Source organism: Pezoporus flaviventris, unplaced genomic scaffold (assembly GCF_033815535.1).
Source record: "Pezoporus flaviventris isolate CSIRO_AGI_PZ_B2104156 unplaced genomic scaffold, CSIRO_AGI_Pfla_v1 ptg000005l, whole genome shotgun sequence".
Lineage (NCBI taxonomy): Eukaryota > Metazoa > Chordata > Aves > Psittaciformes > Psittacidae > Pezoporus > Pezoporus flaviventris.
The window spans coordinates 6213206-6233745 of NW_026892553.1; the positions used below are offsets into that span (position 1 = coordinate 6213206).

Sequence of the window (20540 nt, forward strand, 5' to 3'; positions counted from 1 at the left end):
CTATTTTTATCTCAGCAAACAAGAAGTGACAGACAACAGATTTATGGCCTCAGTGCAGAGACTGATTTATTTATAACCATTTATTTTAATACTAAAGGCCAGACAACAGTGAAAGGTAGGCCAGGGAGGTTGCCATATGCTTGTACACCAGCCCTGGTTAACCACAACCATGTTCCAGATGAACAGGTCTGAACCCCTTGAGCGAAGGGCAGCAGTGACATGTCAGGTACTAACCTTGCACCACATCTGGAGACCTCAATTAATACTGATTCTTTCTACACACAGAGCCAGCATCTCAGCAGATGGTGCTCTTTCCTCTGCTGAAGAATTAAAGCACTTGCATGATGCTGCGAGGGGGGGAAATAAAGCCAAAACCTTGTCCCTGTTGTTACAAGGTACCCAGATGCTTCTTCCAAGGCACCCTGACTAGGCGTCACCTGCATCCCAGCATGGCTTAGTACATCTCTGCTAGCATCATGCCATGCTGTGCCACACACACACAACTGCAAGGCTCTACCCCAGCACTGATGGAACCACAATGGAGAGTGATGTACAGGTATCATCAGTTTTCATAGCTTTTGTAACACTACACAGTGCAGAAATGGCGCGGGGAGCGAGTCTGTCTGGGGGTGGATTTCATTGTGCTTGTCTGGATTGCAGCGAGAGCAGAGCTGCTATTTTTGAGTTTACTTGAACTTGAAGCATTAAGACAGACTAAAATCTCATGCCCCCGGCAATCACAGTGCAAGTGCTCTCTCTTCTCCTTGAATCTGTTCTGCACCCCAGCCTGTGCTCTAGAAGTAACCTCAGACTCCCAGTTTTGAAACAGAAAAGGAAGAACCCCTCAAATGCAGCAGAGGTCAGATGTGGTGACACCAATTACCCTCATCGCAGAGAGACACTTCAGGGAGCCACAAAGTTCAGTTTAAAAGAACCCATCGAATCCAGATTTCATTTTAACCTTACATAAGCTCCCTTTTGCCTGAAAAAAAATGTCCTAAAAGAACACAGAGACATTGACTCCTTAATTTTACTTCTCAAGCTTCTGGGCTTGCAATTGAGCTTGAGAACAAGATAAAGATGCAAAGCCCAAACAGCAGAGAAATCCAAGACAATTCCCTTCCTTCCACTGCTCCCTCCAGGAACTCTTACAGGAACTCCAGTGCTTCTGCTCTCATTTCTGACATTAAATTGCAGAGATCTGCACATCAATACATGCCTGGCCAAAGCGTTAAGTGAAGAATCACTGCTAGAATTTCCCTTACCAACCCCAGTGTTGTCCTGGACAAACACAGCTGCAGACACAAAGAGAAAGCTCTCTGCTGTGAAAAGCAGACAGTGTATTTCAGCTTTGCCACAACACAGGAATGTCCTTTGAAATCCACTGCATCCCATTTCCTATGCAGTTAAAAAGGAAACCTAACAGAGTATTTTCACCTGCTTAAGCCTGCAGAGGTCCAGCCATCAGCAGTGAGATGCTGGGCAGAATGGAAACAGCGTGATCCATGATGCATGTACTGAACAGCAATGTCAGGAACCACACGGGGAAGAAAGCAGAACAGAAGTTGCTCTTTCTGGATCTGCTTTGTGCCTTTCCTGACTGACCTTGCAGAAGGGGTGGGCTTAGTGAGCAGCTCCTACACCAGAACTCTCCCCTCTCCTCCGACCAGGTTATAATCAGCTCTGCTTATAGGCATGGTCACATCAGGCCCTGCCCCAGCACACCAGGAAAAGCACAAAGGCTTCTGAATGTGGAAGCCCTGATGCTTTGCACTCCTTGGGACTTGTGATTCAACTTGTTACTGCTGCTCTGTCAGTCTGAGCTTATGCTGAGGGAAATATGGAATTATCCATCACCTATTTATTAGGAAAGCTGAGCCCAGGCACAGTCCCACGACTTGCTGTGAGTCACGACATGCTGTGGCAGATGGGAGCAGAAGCTACGGCCCTGCTTCATGCAATTGGCTGAGGCTGGTTAAGAAATCCTTACAGCCCTCCTCATTCTCCTTCTGTTGGCTTTGGCTTCCCTGGGTTTATCCTTGTCAAGATACTGAGTAAAGAAACAACCATCTTATTAAGAAGCTGACCCATGGGTCTCATGTTCTTCACACAAATTAACCTAGAGAATTAGATATACTTCATACAAATAATGTTCTCCTCCTCTCTCTGCCTCCCCAAAACAGGAGGGGGAACAGCCTATTGAATCTGGCATTCTTTTAATGAAGAAAACGATGCAAGGCAACCTAATGAAGTAGGAATTCCAGCTGGATATCACTCACTGTATGAACAGCACTTAAAATGCTCATTTTTATCAGCAATAATATCACCATTAAAAAAAGGAAAAAGAAGTTTATGGCTTTTTTTCCTGCCTCCATATGAGGCAAATGAATGCCAGCAGCTTTCATTTCCTATTCCACCCGGCCCAGCGGGATGGCATGCAGTGAGGCTGCGGTCCCCTCTGATGCCACGCTCCAGCCTGCAGGAGCAGCCAGCGCTGCCTCTCGCCCACTGCTTGTGACAATGTGCCACTGCCACAAGCCAAAGGGCCGCTCGCTGTGCGGGATCACACGCACAGACCTGCCTGCTGGGGACATGGGAAGAACCTGGTGCTGCGCTGGCTTCCTCCAGAAGCACAACTGCACGTTCACCACCAACAGGACAGAGAGCTAAGGCAGCCAAACCACAGCATTCCAAGGGTTCCGAGAGCTTCAGCAACCTGGAAACAACTACAGCAGCGCTGTGGTGTAATACACTGCACACCCAACATTATCTTGGGTTAAATCCTACAGTATGGCAGAGCTGGGGAGACACAAGTTGAGGTCCCTCTACATATGAACACAGCTCTTGAGGTTCAGTGGAAGCTCACCAGAGCTCCAGACCAGCAGCTGGGCTTCATTTCTCACCCACACCCTCCCAACTAGGCCATGCTGGAGACTTCAGAGCCTGAAAGCAGCTCCCAGACACACTGCTCCTGCCATTCTCCAGCAACACTCATCTCTCTTTCTCTTTCCCTGCCCATCTTACATAATAGGCAACTTTATTTATTTTTTCACGAGATGTCTTTTCATAACAATAGAAACTATTGGAGACTGAGATAACTTGATGAATTTCTCCTATTATCTAAGAGCTTAGTCACTCGGGGAATTAGTCATGTTCAAAATAACAGCCAAGCTCAAAGAGATTCAGAGCAGCCATTCTGGAGCAGGAGCAGTTAATGTCATAAATACATTAAGATGTCAGCTTGAAGCGTTTCAGAGATTTTTCAAGAAGTGTTTAAAAAAAGAAAACCTCTTTCAGTAGCTACAAGGAATCAGGTTCCTCACAGTTAAACCAGCACTGTGCAAACCTGCTGGGCTCAGACACCGAGACCCTGCACACAAGAGGGACAGATGGACTTGGTGACCATGCAGCATGTGTGGTTTCCCAGTGCGTGCATCCTGCTCTGTGAAATACTGCCTCACATTCCCATGGCACCCTCCAAGCAATGCTCTCAAAGGGTTTTCCAGACATCCCTGATGTATCATCAAGACGCATCTCGGGAGACAGGGAAGTTACCAGCATGTCTGTTATCCAGCATGTAGGAACTGGGGCTCAGAGCCATGGTTTGTGCATGGGGCTTGAGCCAGGCCTCCTCCAAATCCCTCTGGGATTGACACAAGGGCAATCCTCAGCACGTATCAGGTATTTACCGAGATACTTTTATTACCATAAGATCAACTCTTTCTTAACCTGGACACTTACTGTGTATTCTTACAGCAGCACTAGTAGGAGACTGTAACTGGAAGATAAAAGAAGCCCCAAACTGTGAGTGAAACGGAGAACAGAACACAAACCATGCGGGTGAGAAGAATCCCACTCAGAAATGCATTTGGCAGGACTGGCTTGAGGCTTCGGGAGCTCCACAGCATCACAGCACACACAGAACACTCCAGTGCATGCAGAGCTCCTTCAACCCAAGTATCAGCCTCAGTGACAACACATCCCGAGATGAACAGGAACAAACTTGCAATAAGGACTCTCCTATGGGAAGAGGTGCTCCTGGCTGAGGCTGCAGAGATGATGCCCAAAGAGCATCCTCTGCGTGCAGGTCACTGCAGTGTGAGCAGAGAGCTCTCTGCTCCCTTTGATCTCTGCAGGAGTCCAGGGTGCTGTGAGCCTTTTCAAGTCCCATTTTTCCCTAATGCCTGGATACTGCAAGATCCCTCTTCCATCCCATCCTGGCTTCTCTCCACCAGCTGCATTTGGTTATCCACACTTTCAAACATGAAAATGGGACCCAGACTGCTTCCTTCCACTTGTTTTTTCCCAAATTCACATGGAGCTTTTTGGGATTCTGAAGTACAAATAGTCTCTGTATTTTAAATATCCCATGACGTGCAGACTGACAAGTGGAGAAGAATCAGTAAGGAAAAATGCAAGGAGGTTTCTGGCTGCTGCTGAACATCTCCACTTGCAGTAGCTGGCCCTTTACTCACTGAATTCCTTTTCAGTATATTTTAAGCTGTGATAACTTAGAATAGCTGACTTTTTGTTTGTGACAGAAATGTAAAATATCAGCAACAGATTGGTTTTAAATATTTGAACAACATGCACTGTCAAAATATGGCTATATGTGCCTGGAAAAAATAAACTAAAAGGCTGGGGCTCTATGTCTATTGAAGCCAATGGCTGCGCTCACTTTACCTTTCACAGGCACAGCATTAAGGCCAGAAGCAGACCCCATGTGAGAAATACCAAGGAATATGTACACTTGTCTCTCCTGTACCACAGGCCAAAGGCTTGGGGAAAAACTATGCCCTTGTCAGAAAAAAAGCACTCCAGAAAAGGCTGTATTTAAGCATGATTTGAACCAACTCATTTAATTATCATGCTGGATCAATACTTTCTGCGAGGAACGCCTAACAAAATAATCATCGTGCTCCCAATGCCCGTCAGATGTGTAGATTTATCCTCATCACGACCAATGACAATTAGTTTCATCTTTCTAGGTTAGAAACAGATATTAGAGGAGTTTAGCAACTTAGTACCAATGAAGCATGGAAAATACCCTCCTGGGATGCCAGCATAATTGGCAAAGATTAATTGTTTAAGAAACAGAAAGCAACATATGCAAAGGAGCAAAAAAAAAAAGCCCCGACAGCTTAATATTATGGAATAATAGTAGGTTTAAGGGGCTGGTTTAGAAATAAAGAGCCATCTGCCAGGAAAACAAAAGGTACTATCACTCGTAAAGCATAAGTGACACGCTTCTTAGAGATGATTAACTCTGAAAGGGAGCAGGTCTGATCCTTTAACCCAGCCCAGTACTGAGAACAACAGAAAACAGCACTTTGAATAAACCAGTGCTATGCAGAATTTGGGAACAATCAGTCTAAAATCCAGGTTTAGACCAAAGTGCCCAGTAGAACAATGTCCAAGGGTGCTCTAAAATGCATTTCTATTCCTGATCTCTACTTGATACACAGGAAAGAGTATCAGAATGAAAAAAGACAGCTGAAAATCCACAGTAGAGGCTCAGTGCTTGTGAAAACTGGCCCAGATGAAAGGCAAAGGTCCCTCACTACATGGCAGCAGCTTAATGTGTGTGAACAGATCCGACCCCCCACTTGGGAGTAAACTGAGCCATTTTGTATTCCCATAGCACATTCCAGCCAGTAGACTGAGATGATAATATTCACACTGACTTGCTGAAATGCAGCTACTCCTGGTGTGGAGTAACTCATTTGTATAGCAGTGTACACCAATATGATCCAACATTTTAAGTACTATGAATTAAAGCAACTTACCAATGGGAACAGGAGACAAAATGTGCACTAGATGGAACAGAACTCTCTGCGCTGGCATTTGGCCAGGCCAGCTGGACCAGGCTGCCTTGTCTTGCAAAGAGAGAGCAGGATTTGCAGGGACCAGGCATGGCCAGGACCTTGGCTTGGCAGCACATCCAGCAGGAGCTCTGCACGCCCATCGGATCCCTGGACCGCAGCCTCCATCCCCAGGGAACTAGGCTCCTCTCTCACAAGTGACTGCAAAGATCTCTGCTGCATTTAAGTTATTTGGCTCGGTTTTACTTAGTTTTATCATGGTTTTTTCCCTTATTTTCAGATGATCCCGAGATACACTAAGCATCCTCAACTACTGCTCTATAAAATACAGAAGCCACCACCCTCTCTTTTATTTTTCCCTTATTAGAAGGAGCAATACTGGGAAATTCCTAGGTAGAACCTACTTCAAAATCAATCATTGCAGTTCCCCCCCCCCCCCCGATGTTCTGAATTACGGGCTATTCAGCAACCACTACAAATTCTCTTTAAAAAGAGGCGAAGATTAGGCTAATCGGAACAAAATAACAAAATCTCCCTTATTGCCAGCAGCAAGAAAGGAAGCTGGAAAGATAAGAGGGTGAGAAAGTGTCAAGTCTTGTGCTATGTCAGTTAGAAAAGCAGTTTGCTCTGCACCACATCCCTCCCCTCCCACCGGAGCTCAGCAGTCACCCAGGAGGAAAGGAAAAAGGATGAAAGAGCCACTTTCCATCCCCACTTTTCTGTCAGTACAGACATCTCTGACAATGTAAATGGGCAAACGGGTGAGAGGCGATTTGTGGTGCTTAGGCACTGGCGGAGAGGGGGGAAGTGCCGGTGTGTGGGGCAGGGGGAAGGAAAGCCTGGATGCTCAGAGGGTGGGAGGAGGCAGAAACCCCCCTAGACTCTTGCTGGGTGTAGACAAGCCTTAAACAGGACTCTACACACATTCACCATGTGCTGCAAGCTGCTGCCTGCACCCCCACGTTTGCTTCCCAGCACTAGCTTCAGTCCTTCCGAGGCATAAACCGCAAAGTTCCTGCTTGTGGAAGTGTGGAAAAGGGGATGAGGGCAGGAGTGAGCTGCGCAGGGCGCCACAGAGCTGGCAGCTGGGCATCAGCAGAGAGCGGGCAGCGATTGCTTCTCCAAAGCATCCCTGCTGCCAGCAACATCTGCCGCGTGCCCCCAAAGGAGCCCGAACACGGGGCTGAGCCAGGTGACACTGATGCCGCCCGGCACCGGAGGCAGGACCAGCCCGCAGGGATGCCCGGAGGCTCCCGCTGGGATGGAATGAGCCCAGGGAAGGGTAAAACTAAAACCCCCGCAAAACCCAGCACGGAGAGGGGAAAGCAGAGGGAAATGCCATTGCAAAGCAGAGCTGAGCAAGGAGGGACAGTGGGGAGGAGGATCTCAAGAACAACCTCATCTCTTCACAGGGAAGTTTCTGATGGAGAACGAGGGACCCTTGCTGCGATGGGGGAACTTCCCGCTGCTCCCCCAGGCAGACACAGCCCCTCGGGGCTGTGCTCCAGGCACCGCTGCAAACTGGCAGCGTTTTCCTTTATTAAGCAGAGCTGTCACTGTTTCAACTGCTCTCCTGAAGCCTCCACACTTCAGAGGAGTGTTTTACAGTCTGATGCAAGCAAAGGCAGCGACGCTCCGGCTCCCCCCGCACCGCAACTCATCATCCTCAGAAGGGGCAGATCTGACAGGTCCCAGCGGCGGCCGCCCGCCCGCAGCCCCGCTCTGCTGCTCCTCTCCCTGCCTTCCTTGTCCCCAGCTCTTACCCCACACATCCCACACGCAAGCACCTGGAAAACCCTTTGTTCCCCCCCCCCCCCCCGCAAACCCACGGGTTCACCCTCTGGAGCCCCCTTGCCCAGCGCCTGCCAGCGCCGCTCCCCCCTCCCACGCCCCAGCCATGCACACCCTCCTTCCTTTCCTTTAAAATCCCTCTTTTGCTCAGCAGTTTGGGAATGCCGAGTCCATAAAATGGCTACAGAGTGATCAATGGTTTCAAGGACAGGGAGTAAAGGAGGAGTCAGGAGATAGGACGGAGGCTTATTTCCCTGGCAAAGTACTGCAATAAGAGGAAAAGAAAAAGACATAGCTACCTGAACTCACCATTCCTGATCCATCCCTTAGCCACTGCATCTTGCTTCTGAGGATGTCCTTATTATCAGAGAGGGGAAGGGAAAAAAAATCCCTACTGCCTGGTGAGGGCTGGCAGGAAAAAAAAAGAAGCCCCCCACCCCCACCCGAGCCTGGAGCGTTCAGGCAGACATCCCTCAGCCCGGCAATCCCGTGCTGTCAGCAGCACGTTAGTAGCAGCCTCCTCACTACCTGGATTGTAGTTATTTATTTCAGTCACAGACCCAGGGCTTTGTGGGGAGGGGGATGTCCTGTTCCTTCCCCTTGCCGTGCTTCCAAACTCTGCAGGAGGGAAGGGAAGGAAAGGGGGGACCTAGAGGAACTTGGGGAGGGTCCTGCAGGGACCTAGCACACCCCTGCCCGTGGCAGGTCACCCTCATCCCCAGTGCTACAGGACTCCCCAAGGTGCAGAGCCAGCACCTGCCTCCATGCTCCTCCAGGGGCAGAGGATTTTGCTGAATCTGGAAGGGCAGTAAGTGCTCTCAGCTCTCCACATGCAGGGTAAGTCCCTTTCCCACTGAAACTAAAACCCCAGCCCGGCAAAGTGCTGCACCAGCGCAGGGCTATCCCCCCCTAGCAGTCACGCTCCACTCCACACAGCTTTAATCCCCTGCCCACTCCCCTTGCCTTTTGCTGACTTTCTGGTCAGAGCAAGGAAACAACAGCCCCCTGCACAGTTAGGAAAGACAAGACAGTCATTAAGCGTTCATCATCCATACGGCCACCCACCACGCCGGGGTAGAGGAGATGAGTCTGTCTGGCGCTGGTTAGAAGAGGCGGTGATAGCATATGGGATGTGCACAGCCAACTGGAAACAGGACTGAATCCTCCCAGTTCCTCCAGCTGGGACACGTGTGTCGACATGGTTCTCCCCATCTTACAGAGGAGACATGGAGACAGAAAGGAGTTGGCCAAAGTCACTCCAAGAGGCTGTTGCACTGCCGCCGCAGTCCTCTACCATCCTGCTGGAGCCAACTGCCCGCAGGAAGGGGCGGCCCATGGCAAGGACTGACACACACCTGAACACAGCCAAAACACCCCACCAGCATCTCCTCTCTGGCAGCTGATGCAGCGAGCTTGAGAGGCAGGAGAGCACAGGTACAAAACATGGAGATGTGGGAAATGGCTGACATCCTGCTCTGGGTAGAGAAGCTGCAGCCAGGACACACTTATGCTGGATTATCCTGTATAAGGATCCAGTTTTACTGCAAAACCCGCAGAGAAGCTACAGTCTCCTCTAACACATTTGCAGAGGATTTGGGGTTGTGTTATGAATGGGGTTTTCTCCATGCACTCCTGCCTCAAGGGCAGGAATGCATTTGAATCTCCTGCTCCGACCTCCAGAGGAGGCAACATTTTCCCTGCAGCTGGAGATCGTGAGTCAGGAAGCACTGTGCAGCTCCTCGTGACTGCCGCTTTCTGCTGGTCCTGCACGGAGCAAGCAGAGCCCGCGTGTCTTCACTTATCTATAGAAACAGGACAGACAAAGGGATGGGATGCTACCCAGCATCTCTGCACTGCTGGGGCCCCACGTAGCCTGCTCTAGTTAAATCAAGCCATATCCCATCACCTTTTAGATCAGCACTGACAGCCATCATTATTCCCTGAGATGCCAACAGAAGAAAGAGTCAGGAGCCAAACCTTTCTAGACATCCAACTCTGGAATTCTGCCCAGGTTTCCTCTGTTAAGTGACAGAAACCCCAGGTAACTTACTCACATCCAAAGGAGGACTCTCGTCTGAAAATCCCACCTCTGAAAACCATTCTGGAATGGTATCAGCCTGGGTCTGCTCCTGCCTTCCTCCCCAGGTGGGCCCAGCCTCCCACTGCACATGACACATCTCTGCAGCCCTGGTTTTCACAGGACTCACGGGTACATCATCTGTTTGGATGTCAGTCAGATCCACTGCAACTTCACCAGCTCATTCAAAAGCTGTAGGGGTTGAGGAGAGCTGGGACAGAAGAACTGACAGACAGACACACGTCCCTAATGCATGGGGCATTGTGTCCTTCAGAAAGTTGGCCTGTAAATAAAAGCAATGATCAGGTTATCTGTAACTGAAGGGTAAATGCATTTTTCTAAAGGAAATACTAAGTGAAAGACGTGTTACTCTCAAGCACACACACTAATAGTACAACAAAGACTGTTACACACAAGATCATCTTTAAAATACACACTGCATCATTCCAGTAACTCCACTAACATCAAAGTTACACTCCTCAACCTTGCAATGCAATGCAAATGGAGGGAGCAGTTGTCTGGCACATCCCACGCCACTGCTCTAATTGCGAAGCAAATCTGGAGGAGGAGGAGGACAGTTTTTGTTGAGGCTTGTTACACACCAACAGAAGTTACTCTGATTTCTCTCCTCCTGCTGTCAGCTCTGCTGAGGCCTGTCAATAAGGAGAATGTCCTCAGGCTCCACCTCCTGCCCCTTGTTTATGCTAAGCTGATTTGAGAAGTAAACCAAAGGTTGCCATGTTCATTCTTGCTCTCTGCAACGGTGACAAAAGGCAGCAAGGGCCAGATATTAACCAAATCCCTTCATCAGCATCAGTCTGCACTCAAATCCAACCTTGCCCAGCCCAGCAATTCTCTCTGGCACATACAGTCTCAGGAATAACCCAGCTGTGTTTTCCCTACACTGAGTTTTCACTGCAGGCTCCTGCCCTGGGACTCAGCTGTGACTTCTGCTATGAATGATAGTGAATAGTTTAATATTGCTTGAAATAACTGGAGGCAATCCCTCTATTTCTATAAAGCTACTAAGGCAGGTAACAGAAGGTCCTTTTAGCTGTACCTTCCCCACCCCTCCACTGGCTATGTGCGGAGGGGATACCCCAGAGCTCACAGCCAAGGGGACCATCCTATGTGCCTGCAGACAAGGTCATGCCAGATGATGGGTACATCTTCCCTTTGGGGGGACACCACCTTGGGCTCTGTTAAACGCGTATGAGCAGAAGGACATTCACTATCACAGCGCACTGCTGAAAAGGCAGAAAGTCATCTCCATCCTGTACCTCCTCCAGTATATTCAGAGTCATGTAAGGCATACACCTGAGACTTCAACATTCCCACTGATAATCCACTGTCTGATCCAATACCTGCAGACATCCCCCCTGCTCTCCCACAATTAGTCACTACTATGCTGCATTATTGCAGGGTAATCCTTGGTGCAGATCCCTACTTCTGGGATCTCGCACTTGATGGCTCATTTTCTGGCAACCTGCAAGAGCAGCAAAGGAAGCATAGCAGCGTTATAGGGTTTTACCTGTCTCTAATCTTTTCTTGACTGTACTGTATTACCGTATCACCACTAAAATCTCCTTTAGATCTTCAAGGCCTTCTTTCTTTAATCTCACCATAAGAATACTGCTATAAACTGCTCTCTGGATGTGGAAACCTTTGGCATATTCAGAGATGTGGCACAGCAGGGGAGGGAGAGATGCTTCCCTTCCTCTCCTGCTGCTGCCTTCACAAGGGCATTTCCCTTCCTTTGCTTTTCACCCACTCTCTCTCCTCCCCAGCCACCATGCTGATTGCAGGCATTGGAGAACATCCCCAGCAGACACTTCCCCATCCAAATTCCAGCCTCATTCAAGCAGAAGCCCAGCAGTGCTCTTTGGAGAGCCCCATCACACAATGGTTATTTCACTGCAGATGTTCTTCATCACATATTAGAGAGCACAGATATGTTCTTGCAGCCATTATCTCTACTGAAGTGCAAAGAAAAGGCACCAAATCCTACAGGTTAATTAATGGGAAAGGAGGGGAATCTGTCTAACCTCTACTAAGAATTATGCAGCCTGGCTTTATAAACCAATCAGCCACGCTACACAGCTAGGAAATACGTACCTTCCTGCAGGAAAAAGCCTCAAACCCTATGGAATACTTGCATAATGGCCCAGTGCTTCTCAGATTAGCACAGCAATAATGCAGAGCTTCAGGCGCTTGCAAAGCAGTATTATTATTTATGGTACATTACAAGATAGTTTGTTTGTTCTTTAATAGGAGATGACATATTCAGAAGCTCCAGATAAAAGTGTCCTCCTGAACCAACTCTGACACTAAGATAGTTTCAGTCATAAATTATAGGACTTGAACAAGCGCATAAAATCCTTTGCTCTGATGTAAGCAGTGGGGATCTTGCTGCTGACCACAGATAGGGGATAAGATGATGATCTCCCTCTTGCAGATGCAAACCAGAGGCATTAAGGTCTTCTCTTCACTTGCCTAAGGTTACACATCCAAACAGCAACAGGGACAGAACAGGGAGGCCAAACTTGTGTGTCTCTGCTCCAAACCACCTCTCCAGTCCAAACCAGCTACATGCACATATACCCTAACACAAACTAGAGTTAGTTGGAACTGGATGATCTTAAGGTCCTTTCCAACCCTAGCTATTCTATGATTCTCATTTAATTCTGTATATTTGGCATTATTCATTAGTTAGGGTATTATATTTAGCCAGTCAGAGCAAGCAGACACCAGCCTAGCTCCAGGCAGAGGTCTGCATCACATGTAGCTTGCTCCTACGGCAAAGGAGGTAGAGGATGGGATGGCCATAGCCACGCTGCCCACAACTCTCCTCAGAAGGCTGCTTGGTTTGATTTCACTAACAGAACGACAGCTTTGATTTCTGAGGGGATGAAGACACACTGTAACTCTGATGCAACCCCAGTGTGTCTGCCTGTTTTTAACAGCAGGTTGTTACGAGGTAAACTGTTGAGCTGACAGTAGAGGTCCCCCAGGCACCCAGACGTCCCCTTCCTTCCGTCCTGTAGCCTTGGTAAGGCAGCAAACACTAAGCCCTGTTGCACCTCCCTCCAGACCCACTCCCTGCCATGCTGCCCCATGGTTTTCATCTTGTTTACTACTCCATCTTCATCACCACGAGGACGACTCATGCCTCAGCCCATTTGCTTTGCTAATCTCTTGCAACTTCTTCCACCAGTGGCATTTTCACCCTCCCACACCTGATTTCATTAAAACACTGTGGTCTGTTGCCAAGGAATACGCTCTGTTGCCAAGACCTCTGCTTAAGAGGCAAGAATTCATAACCTGCAGTCAAAGGCACCTCTTGGGTGGTGGGGAAAGCACCCCAGTTCAGATCCCCAAGCCTGGTACAAGGCTCTGCAGCATCAGTCTCCTTCATGTCCATCTGTCACTAGCACTGCCCTAGTTCTGCTTATTCAGGGAAAATCCTATGGAGATTAAAAAAAGGCATAAACCTGAATTTGACAAAGAAAGGGCTTTACAAGCAGCACAATGCTCATATAGAAATTCATTTTGTTTGTGTACTTAGAGATCTGCAGCCAAAAATAAGAGTATTTTTAAGAAAACTAGAGCTTAGTATTACTATTCATGAGACTATCTCCAGGGAAACAATAGATGCACTCAGGCATTCTAAGGTCAGCAGGGACTGGCAAAGACATATGCCCTGTAACTGTGCTCCTTCCTCTTGCCTGGAGGGATGTTCCCTTGCAGGACACAAGGGCCCATGGCATGGCCTTGTCTGATCTCCTACGGGCTCTTACAATCCTCCCCATATGCAACTTCAAACTCTCTCCCAAACCCCATGGGGAACTCACTGGAGCTGGGTGCCTTCAGACAAGGCATCCCAACCTGGTCCTATATCCACAGACATGCACCAAACCCTGGAGCAGAAATGCTTTTCCTCCCTCTGAGGCATCTGCACCAGCATAACTCCCAGTGGTGAGACGGTCACAGTGTCACCCAGCCAGGGCAGAGCTCCCACTGAAGTCCAAAGGATTGTTGCTTGAACACATTTTACAGCTTGGCTTTCACTAAACAACACATGTGCAGAAGATGAGTAGACTGCTATCCCAAGACCTCTCATCAGGCAGGTGAAGGCTTAACGAGCAGGTCACATTTAGGTTATGGCCACAGTTCATCATCAAAATGCCCTGAGTGATGCAGAGAAGTCTTTTATATCTGTTCACTGCTCTTCTAGCTCTATATTTAATACAAATACCATGTCCTGTGGCTCTGGATGCTGAGCTTAAGCAACTCAGTTCACAGTTGTGTTTTCATGGCTTCAGTTAATCTGAGTTACAAGTACACAGTAAGAGACTCTCAGCCAAGCAAGGTGTGCAGAGAGGAGCACACACTGGAGTAGGGACAGCTCCTGAAGCAGGTGAACCTCAGCCCTACAAACACAGGGTGTCCAGTAACAGACACCCAGGACAACAAGGAGTGTTTTGACCTTCTCTAGAAGATGTCTGTTCAGTCCTCCCATGCATGTTTGTCTCTTGTGCCTGGGTCAGGTCACTCTCCAGGTTTTTAGTGCCCTCCTGCACATCTCCTTTGCTCTCCCATGCCTGCCATCAGCTGCGGCAGGCAGGGCACAGCTGGGTGATGAAGCAAGCAGGGAAAGGAGCAGCTGGGACAAGCTACAACCTCACCACAAGAGCTCCTTGTGCTACAGCAGCATCTGCAGCTCAGCTCAGCGTAAGGAAACCTCTTTGTTGAGTCCCTCTATTAACTGGGCCTATTGACTTTCAGAGTCAGGAAAGTTACCCAGAGAGAAGCTCTCCTTCAATACTTAAGGCTACTAAAGCACCATGAGGCTTCCCTCCTGAGAGAGCACTGCCTTGAGTCACCCTCTGGAGTCAAAAGGAAGGCAGACAGAGTTTCTCTTCCCCACCCACCATCCACAGAGGGATGTAAATTCACCTGATAAACAGTGCTGCAGCTCTCCAAACACACTGAATGTGCTACATTCATCCCAGACTACTCCTCAAGACTCCTCCAAGTCACTGACACAGCCAGTCCATGGCTCTTCCCCACTGAGCTCAATCTGCAAAGGAAGTTTCAAAGTTGTTTCATTTACAAAAGGATACAAAATTCACTTTCTCACACTGCCTTTCTTTCAACTCCCATCCCCATTCACTTCCCTAAACCTACAACTCCTTGCTGGTGTCCTTTGAAATCACTAAAACTCATCTGCCTACAATAATTACTAACTCAATGGTTTAAATCCAAATGAAACGAGATCCCTCTTGGGTTTGTTTTATTATTGCAGAGGAAACAGCCCATAGGCTCAAAGAGTCTCTACCTTGCCAGGAAGAAAGCAGTGAGAAGGGGTATTGCTCTCCCACTGCTCCCATGTCTTTCATTTCTACTCTGCCACACGCTATGATACGCCGCATCAGTGCAGCCGGGTGTGCAGTAACATGAGGAGACAGGCAGATCCGGGAGGAGCCAGAGGTCTCCCCATGGAAGCCACTTCACAGCAGGGATGCTCGACAGCAAATACAGGGTGTAAAACACAGACAAGCATCATCTAACATCTTCAAGAGCATTTACCATCTCAAGTCATAAACCATCACAAGTCTACAGAGGTCAGATCTCAGGAGCAGTTATAAACCCACAGTTAAATAAAGGGGTTAAACCCAGCCACAGCACTGATTGGAAAGCCTTTCTGTAGAAAACCAATTTCTTCATTAAACACACATCCCCACACACATACAGAGCCATAAATATGTAGCATTCCCTCCCTCTAGTGGCTGGAGGCTTAGAAACTAAGTGTGGAAAATGACCCTGCAATTCCTGGAAACAAATGGAGTTTGTCCCAGCTTCTGTTCCCTGAAACCCCCAGGCAGCCAGCAGTCACCCCAGCAGGTGAGGTACTGGATCCTTTGGAATAGGATGCAACAAGCTGGTATCTAGAATTAAGCCTGTTCTCACTACACACCGATGGGTCATTGCTCCACAGTCACTTACTCACGTGCATTCAGTTTTCTTCTCCACAACATTCTACTTCATGAGGCTAGAAGTTGTTAATGCTCCATTGCCAAGAAAATACAAGAGCCACTCCACACTTATTCTCACCGTGTCATCCCACGCCAGTCAGTCTGCCAGGTCTGCTCACACCTTACAATGTCAGCATGCTTGTAGTAAAGCATGAGGCATAAAGAAAAGCCACCCTGAGGAGGTCTGACCATGCAATGGTGAGACATCCCAAGTCTATAACTTGAGATGATGTAACACAAAAAGATCCATAATAAACTGCTTCTGAATATACTCATCTTCGTGCTAGTACTGTTTGAGGATTTTAAAGCTCACCAAAGACTGAGCTCTGTACCACACATCAGGTTCCCAGGTTTGGTTACACAGCTTCTCTATTTATAGGAGAGGTGGGACTTGTTTTCACATAAGCTTTCTGCCACTCAACCCACCCTGTAAGGGTAACCAGTATGGTACATGGCCTTCACTTTCAATAAACAGGTATTTTTTTAGAAGGACAGCATTCTTGGAAGGAATGCAGCACAGCAATACCAGGTCAAGAGAGCTCTTTTCCGCTAACTGCAGTACAACCCTACCATTGCTTTTTTTAGTCGCACTCAATAACAGGCATCATTACATCAGCCCTCCATGTGTGTGGGCACAAATGCTGGAGGAATACTCTCAACAGCAGCAAAAATGTTCTTATGAAAGGCAAGGGAGAAAGGAAGAGAAAGGTGAGGGATGCTCTCCAAGCGAGTTGGTGGTTTTGATTCAAAGCTAATGCTTGCAAACATTCTTTGCTGTTTTCCCAGGCTTACATGCCAATCAGAAGTGTATCTGGGTCTTTTCAACAGTGACAATCAGAGGTGTATCTGTGTCTTGGAAAAAGAGGACGAGTTTGAAGTGGGGAAGGGCTGAAGCTCTGCACAACCAGGAACAGAACGTCCCAAAGGAAAACCTGTTTGGACCTCTCCTGGTGCAGGTTAACAGAGCTCCCCATAAGCCACCACTGCTCCTGAGCTAACTCACTGTGACAAGCCTGCCTGGGGGTTCTGAGAGATCAGTCTCATTGTATGACCATAATCATTTAAGCGCTGGCTTTTGAAGTGGATGCAAACCAGAATACATTCACCGAAGCAGATGCCTGTGAGAACCAGTGGGACAGGCAGATGTTAAAAAACACATATATGCCAAAATCTCATTAAACTATATTTAATCCAAATCCCATTAAGCTGTACTGGCCTCTTCATGCATCTGCTTTCCAGCTACTCACGATCACAACGGCCAGGTCCACCCTCTGCCCTCAAGAACCATCCTCTGCCATTTGGTACTTTGATTGGCAGTGAAACTTGTAATTAGGTCCCAAATGTGCCACAACATCACTGCTGAGTACAAGGGATTAGAAAGAGTAAAGACTTCAAGTGCCCATGTGACGTTAAGTCAGAACATCATCTACTGCCTTCTGGGGTGCTAAATATACCCATATTTTACTATATACTTGTCTACTTAGCTATCTCAGAGCAGTCTGTATCAGTCCCTAAAGAAGGCAGTTTGCTATTTTTATATAATGTGCTTAGCCATTTTTGTCACTGAAGTTGCACAGATATATTCTACACGGGACTTTTCATCCTTCTAAACTTCAACACAGGAAAAAGCCACGCTACAAACTAATCTGCACAGGTTCTTAGAAAGGGATGTTGTCAGGAGGGATGAGTGTCCTAATGCCTCTGAGACTCTAATTCCTGTAAACTGACAATTCCAACCACATTTAGAATGTGGCATGAGAAATAAGTTATAGAGGCAGCCATTTAAGTTTTCCTGTATTCCATCTACAAGAATAGCAGATTATTGTGGCTTACTCTGGATTTTCACAAAATAAAGGTGTACATGGAGCTCCTCAAGAAAAAGATACACAAAGTTACTCGCACAAGCTAGGTAAGACTTACTGCAAGATCATCTTTTCCATTTTTTCCCCAAATCTAAAGCTGCTGGGAACACGACAAGAAGCAGCATTGACTTCACATGCTAAAGACAACCACTGAGACTCCTGAAAACCTCAAAGGCACAGTGCTTCTACACTGGGTGCATGGCCCTTGCTTGCTTAGAGCGCCAAATGGGAGCTCAAATGGCATTAAATCTGAAGGGGGCCTATAAGGATGGTGGGGAGGGACTCTTCATTAGGGACTCTAGTAATAGGACAAGGGGTAATGGGTTCAAACTTAAACAGGGGAAGTTTAGACTGGATATAAGGAAGAAGTTCTTTACTGTGAGGGTGGTGAGGCACTGGAATGGGTTGCCCAGGGAGGTTATGAATGCTCCATCCCTGGCAGTGTTCAAGGCCAGGCTAGACAGAGCCTTGGGTGCCATGGTTTAGTGTGAGGTGTCCCTGCCCATGGCAGGGGGGGTTGGAACTGGATGATCTTAAGGTCCTTTCCAACCCTAACTGTTCTATGATTCTATGATTCTAAATCCACAAAATACACAACACTGTTCAACCAAGCTGCACTGGGAACTATAAATGCAGCTAGAAAACTCCTCTGAGTGTGCTGGACCAAGCCAGGCACTTGCCATTTACCCCCTGCATCCTTCTGGGGTACTTCTGGTTTTGAAGGCGTGGGTTTGAAATGTACAGGACTATTTATAAAACACAGTTTTTCTTAATGAAGCCAATATAAAAATAGCCTTTTGGGAACAGCAGACAAACTGTAGAGACATCACCAAAACATTCCTGTGTGAAGTGAAAAGGTGTGAAATAACATGTTCTAAAAAAGAAACGTGTGGCTCATGTTTTACTCTGCTTCCACTATGCAGCCATATGTTGGCTGCTGTGTTCTATTAATAAACTCAGTGCTCTGCCATCATCCCACTTCGTGTCTGGATAAGCACGACTGGTGCACAGCTTTGGGTACATAAATACTTACTGCTGGTACCTTCAGCGGATAGTAACGCTCCGGTGGCAGCTCTGCCATAAAGAGAATTTGATTAAGCCTCCTGCAAACCGTTCTATTAAGAACACACTGATCCCATAAAAGTCACAAATGGGAAGAGGAGGGAGGGCTTCCTCCGTGTCTCTAAATGACTCATCTCTCACTAATACACAGGCCTCTCACAATAAAGACAAATAAAAACCATACAGAACTTCCTCCAGCTTTGACTCACAGCCGCATCTTGGGTCACACATCCCAGCTCCAGGCTGGCACTAAGCAACACGAGCACAGAAGGTAACAGGGTACCTGGGAGGTGCACCTCATTGGCAAACAGCAGCTCATGGCTCATGTATTGGGCACTGCAGGATTACTGCAGCCATTTCTGCTTTCAGATTGAAAGCATGGCAGCTCACTGCTGAAGTTCCTGGCACACAGATGCTCTCACTTTCAGCTGCACAACCTTAGTTACTTCGGTCGTACATCAAAAGTGTCAGCCAACAGATCAATATTAAATATGAACTCCGGAGCCAAAAGAAAGCTCCAGGAAGACCTTAGAGCAGCTCCAGTGCCTAAAGGGGCTAAAGGAAACCTGGAGAGGGGCTTTGGACAAGGGCCTGTAGGGACAGGACAAGGGGAATGGCTTTAACCTGCCAGAGGGGAGATTGAGATGAGCTTTTAGGCAGAAGCTCTTTCCTGTGAGGGTGCTGAGGCACTGGCACAGGGTGCCCAGAGAAGCTGTGGCTGCCCCATCCCTGGCAGTGTTCAAGGCCAGGTTGGACATGGGCTTGGAGAAATCTGCTCTAGCAGAAGGTGTCCCTGCCCATGGCAGGGGGTTGGAACTGGATGAGCTTTGAGGTCCCTTTCAAACCAAACCAGGCTGTGGTTCTACGATTAATTCTTTTCTGCCTCTCCCCCAATACATTTTTACATATCAGTGTTATTTTTACATTTAATAGCAGCCCATGTCCCCATCCCAGATGGGGCGGCTCCTGTGAGACTCCAGGCATTCTTTGTTCCCACTGACTTCAAGCCTACGTAAACCAGAGTGAGCAGCAGGACTGAGCTCGGGGGGCTCTTAAGTATTCACTTCTTTTTGTGATATTCTTAATGCTGAATCCTGTAAGACCTCAAATCACTTTATACTCATTTACAGGACTTACACACAATATTCACTTGCTCTGTCACTGAAATGGAGCTGCTTGTTGAAGGCAGCTGTTATTTCTCAGCCCACACAAATACCATACAAGAGATTAACAGAATCATAGAATAGAATCATAGAATAGTTAGGGTTGAAAAGGACCTTAAGATCATCCAGTTCCAACCCCCTGCCATGGGCAGGGACACCTCACACTAAAACCATGGCACCCAAGGCTTTATCCAACCCAGTCTTGGGCACTGCCAGGAATGGAGTATTCACAACCTCCCTGGGCATCCTATTCCAGTGCCTTACCACCCTAACAAGAAAGAATTTCCTTCTTATATCCAATCTAAACTTTCCCTGTTTAAGTTTGAATCTGTTACCCCTTGTCCTGTCGCTACAGTCCCTAATGAAGAGTCCCTCCCCAGCATCCCTATAGGCCCCCTTCAGATACTGGAAGGCTGCTCTGAGGTCTCCACGCAGCCTTCTCTTCTCCAGGCTGAACAGCCCCAACTTCCTCAGCCTGTCTTCATACAGGAGGTGCTCCAGCCCCTGCTCATCCTCGTGGCCTCCTCTGGACTTGTGCCAACAGTTCCATGTTCTTTTTATGTTGAGGACACCAGAACTGCACACAATACTTAAGCCCCAAAGTAAAGAACACTCAGATGCACATTGTGCCACAGCCGGCATAAACCACTCAGATATTAAGGCAGGTTTAGATTGTGGAGGTTTTCTATTTGGAGTTTTGTTTTGGATTTTAACAAGCTTTCTATAGA

At 47.7% G+C, this 20540-nt stretch overlaps 1 protein-coding gene across 8 annotated transcripts in view; it reads right to left on the reverse strand.

Moving 5' to 3' along the window:
- Window positions 1–20540, reverse strand: part of ARHGEF9 (Cdc42 guanine nucleotide exchange factor 9) — a 189483-nt gene that overhangs the window by 107023 nt on the left and 61920 nt on the right. Inside the window, exon 1 of one of the 8 annotated variants that reach the window (XM_061445828.1) lies at window positions 8679–8909. The exons of 5 other annotated variants lie outside the window; for them this stretch is intronic. In XM_061445828.1, the coding sequence (XP_061301812.1) occupies window positions 8679–8825 (147 nt within the window). In that variant the 5' untranslated portion in view covers window positions 8826–8909. Of the gene's footprint in view, window positions 1–7912; window positions 8139–8678; window positions 8910–20540 lie in introns of those variants that run through there. 2 more of the 8 variants (XM_061445829.1, XM_061445833.1) reach the window with 2 other exon arrangements.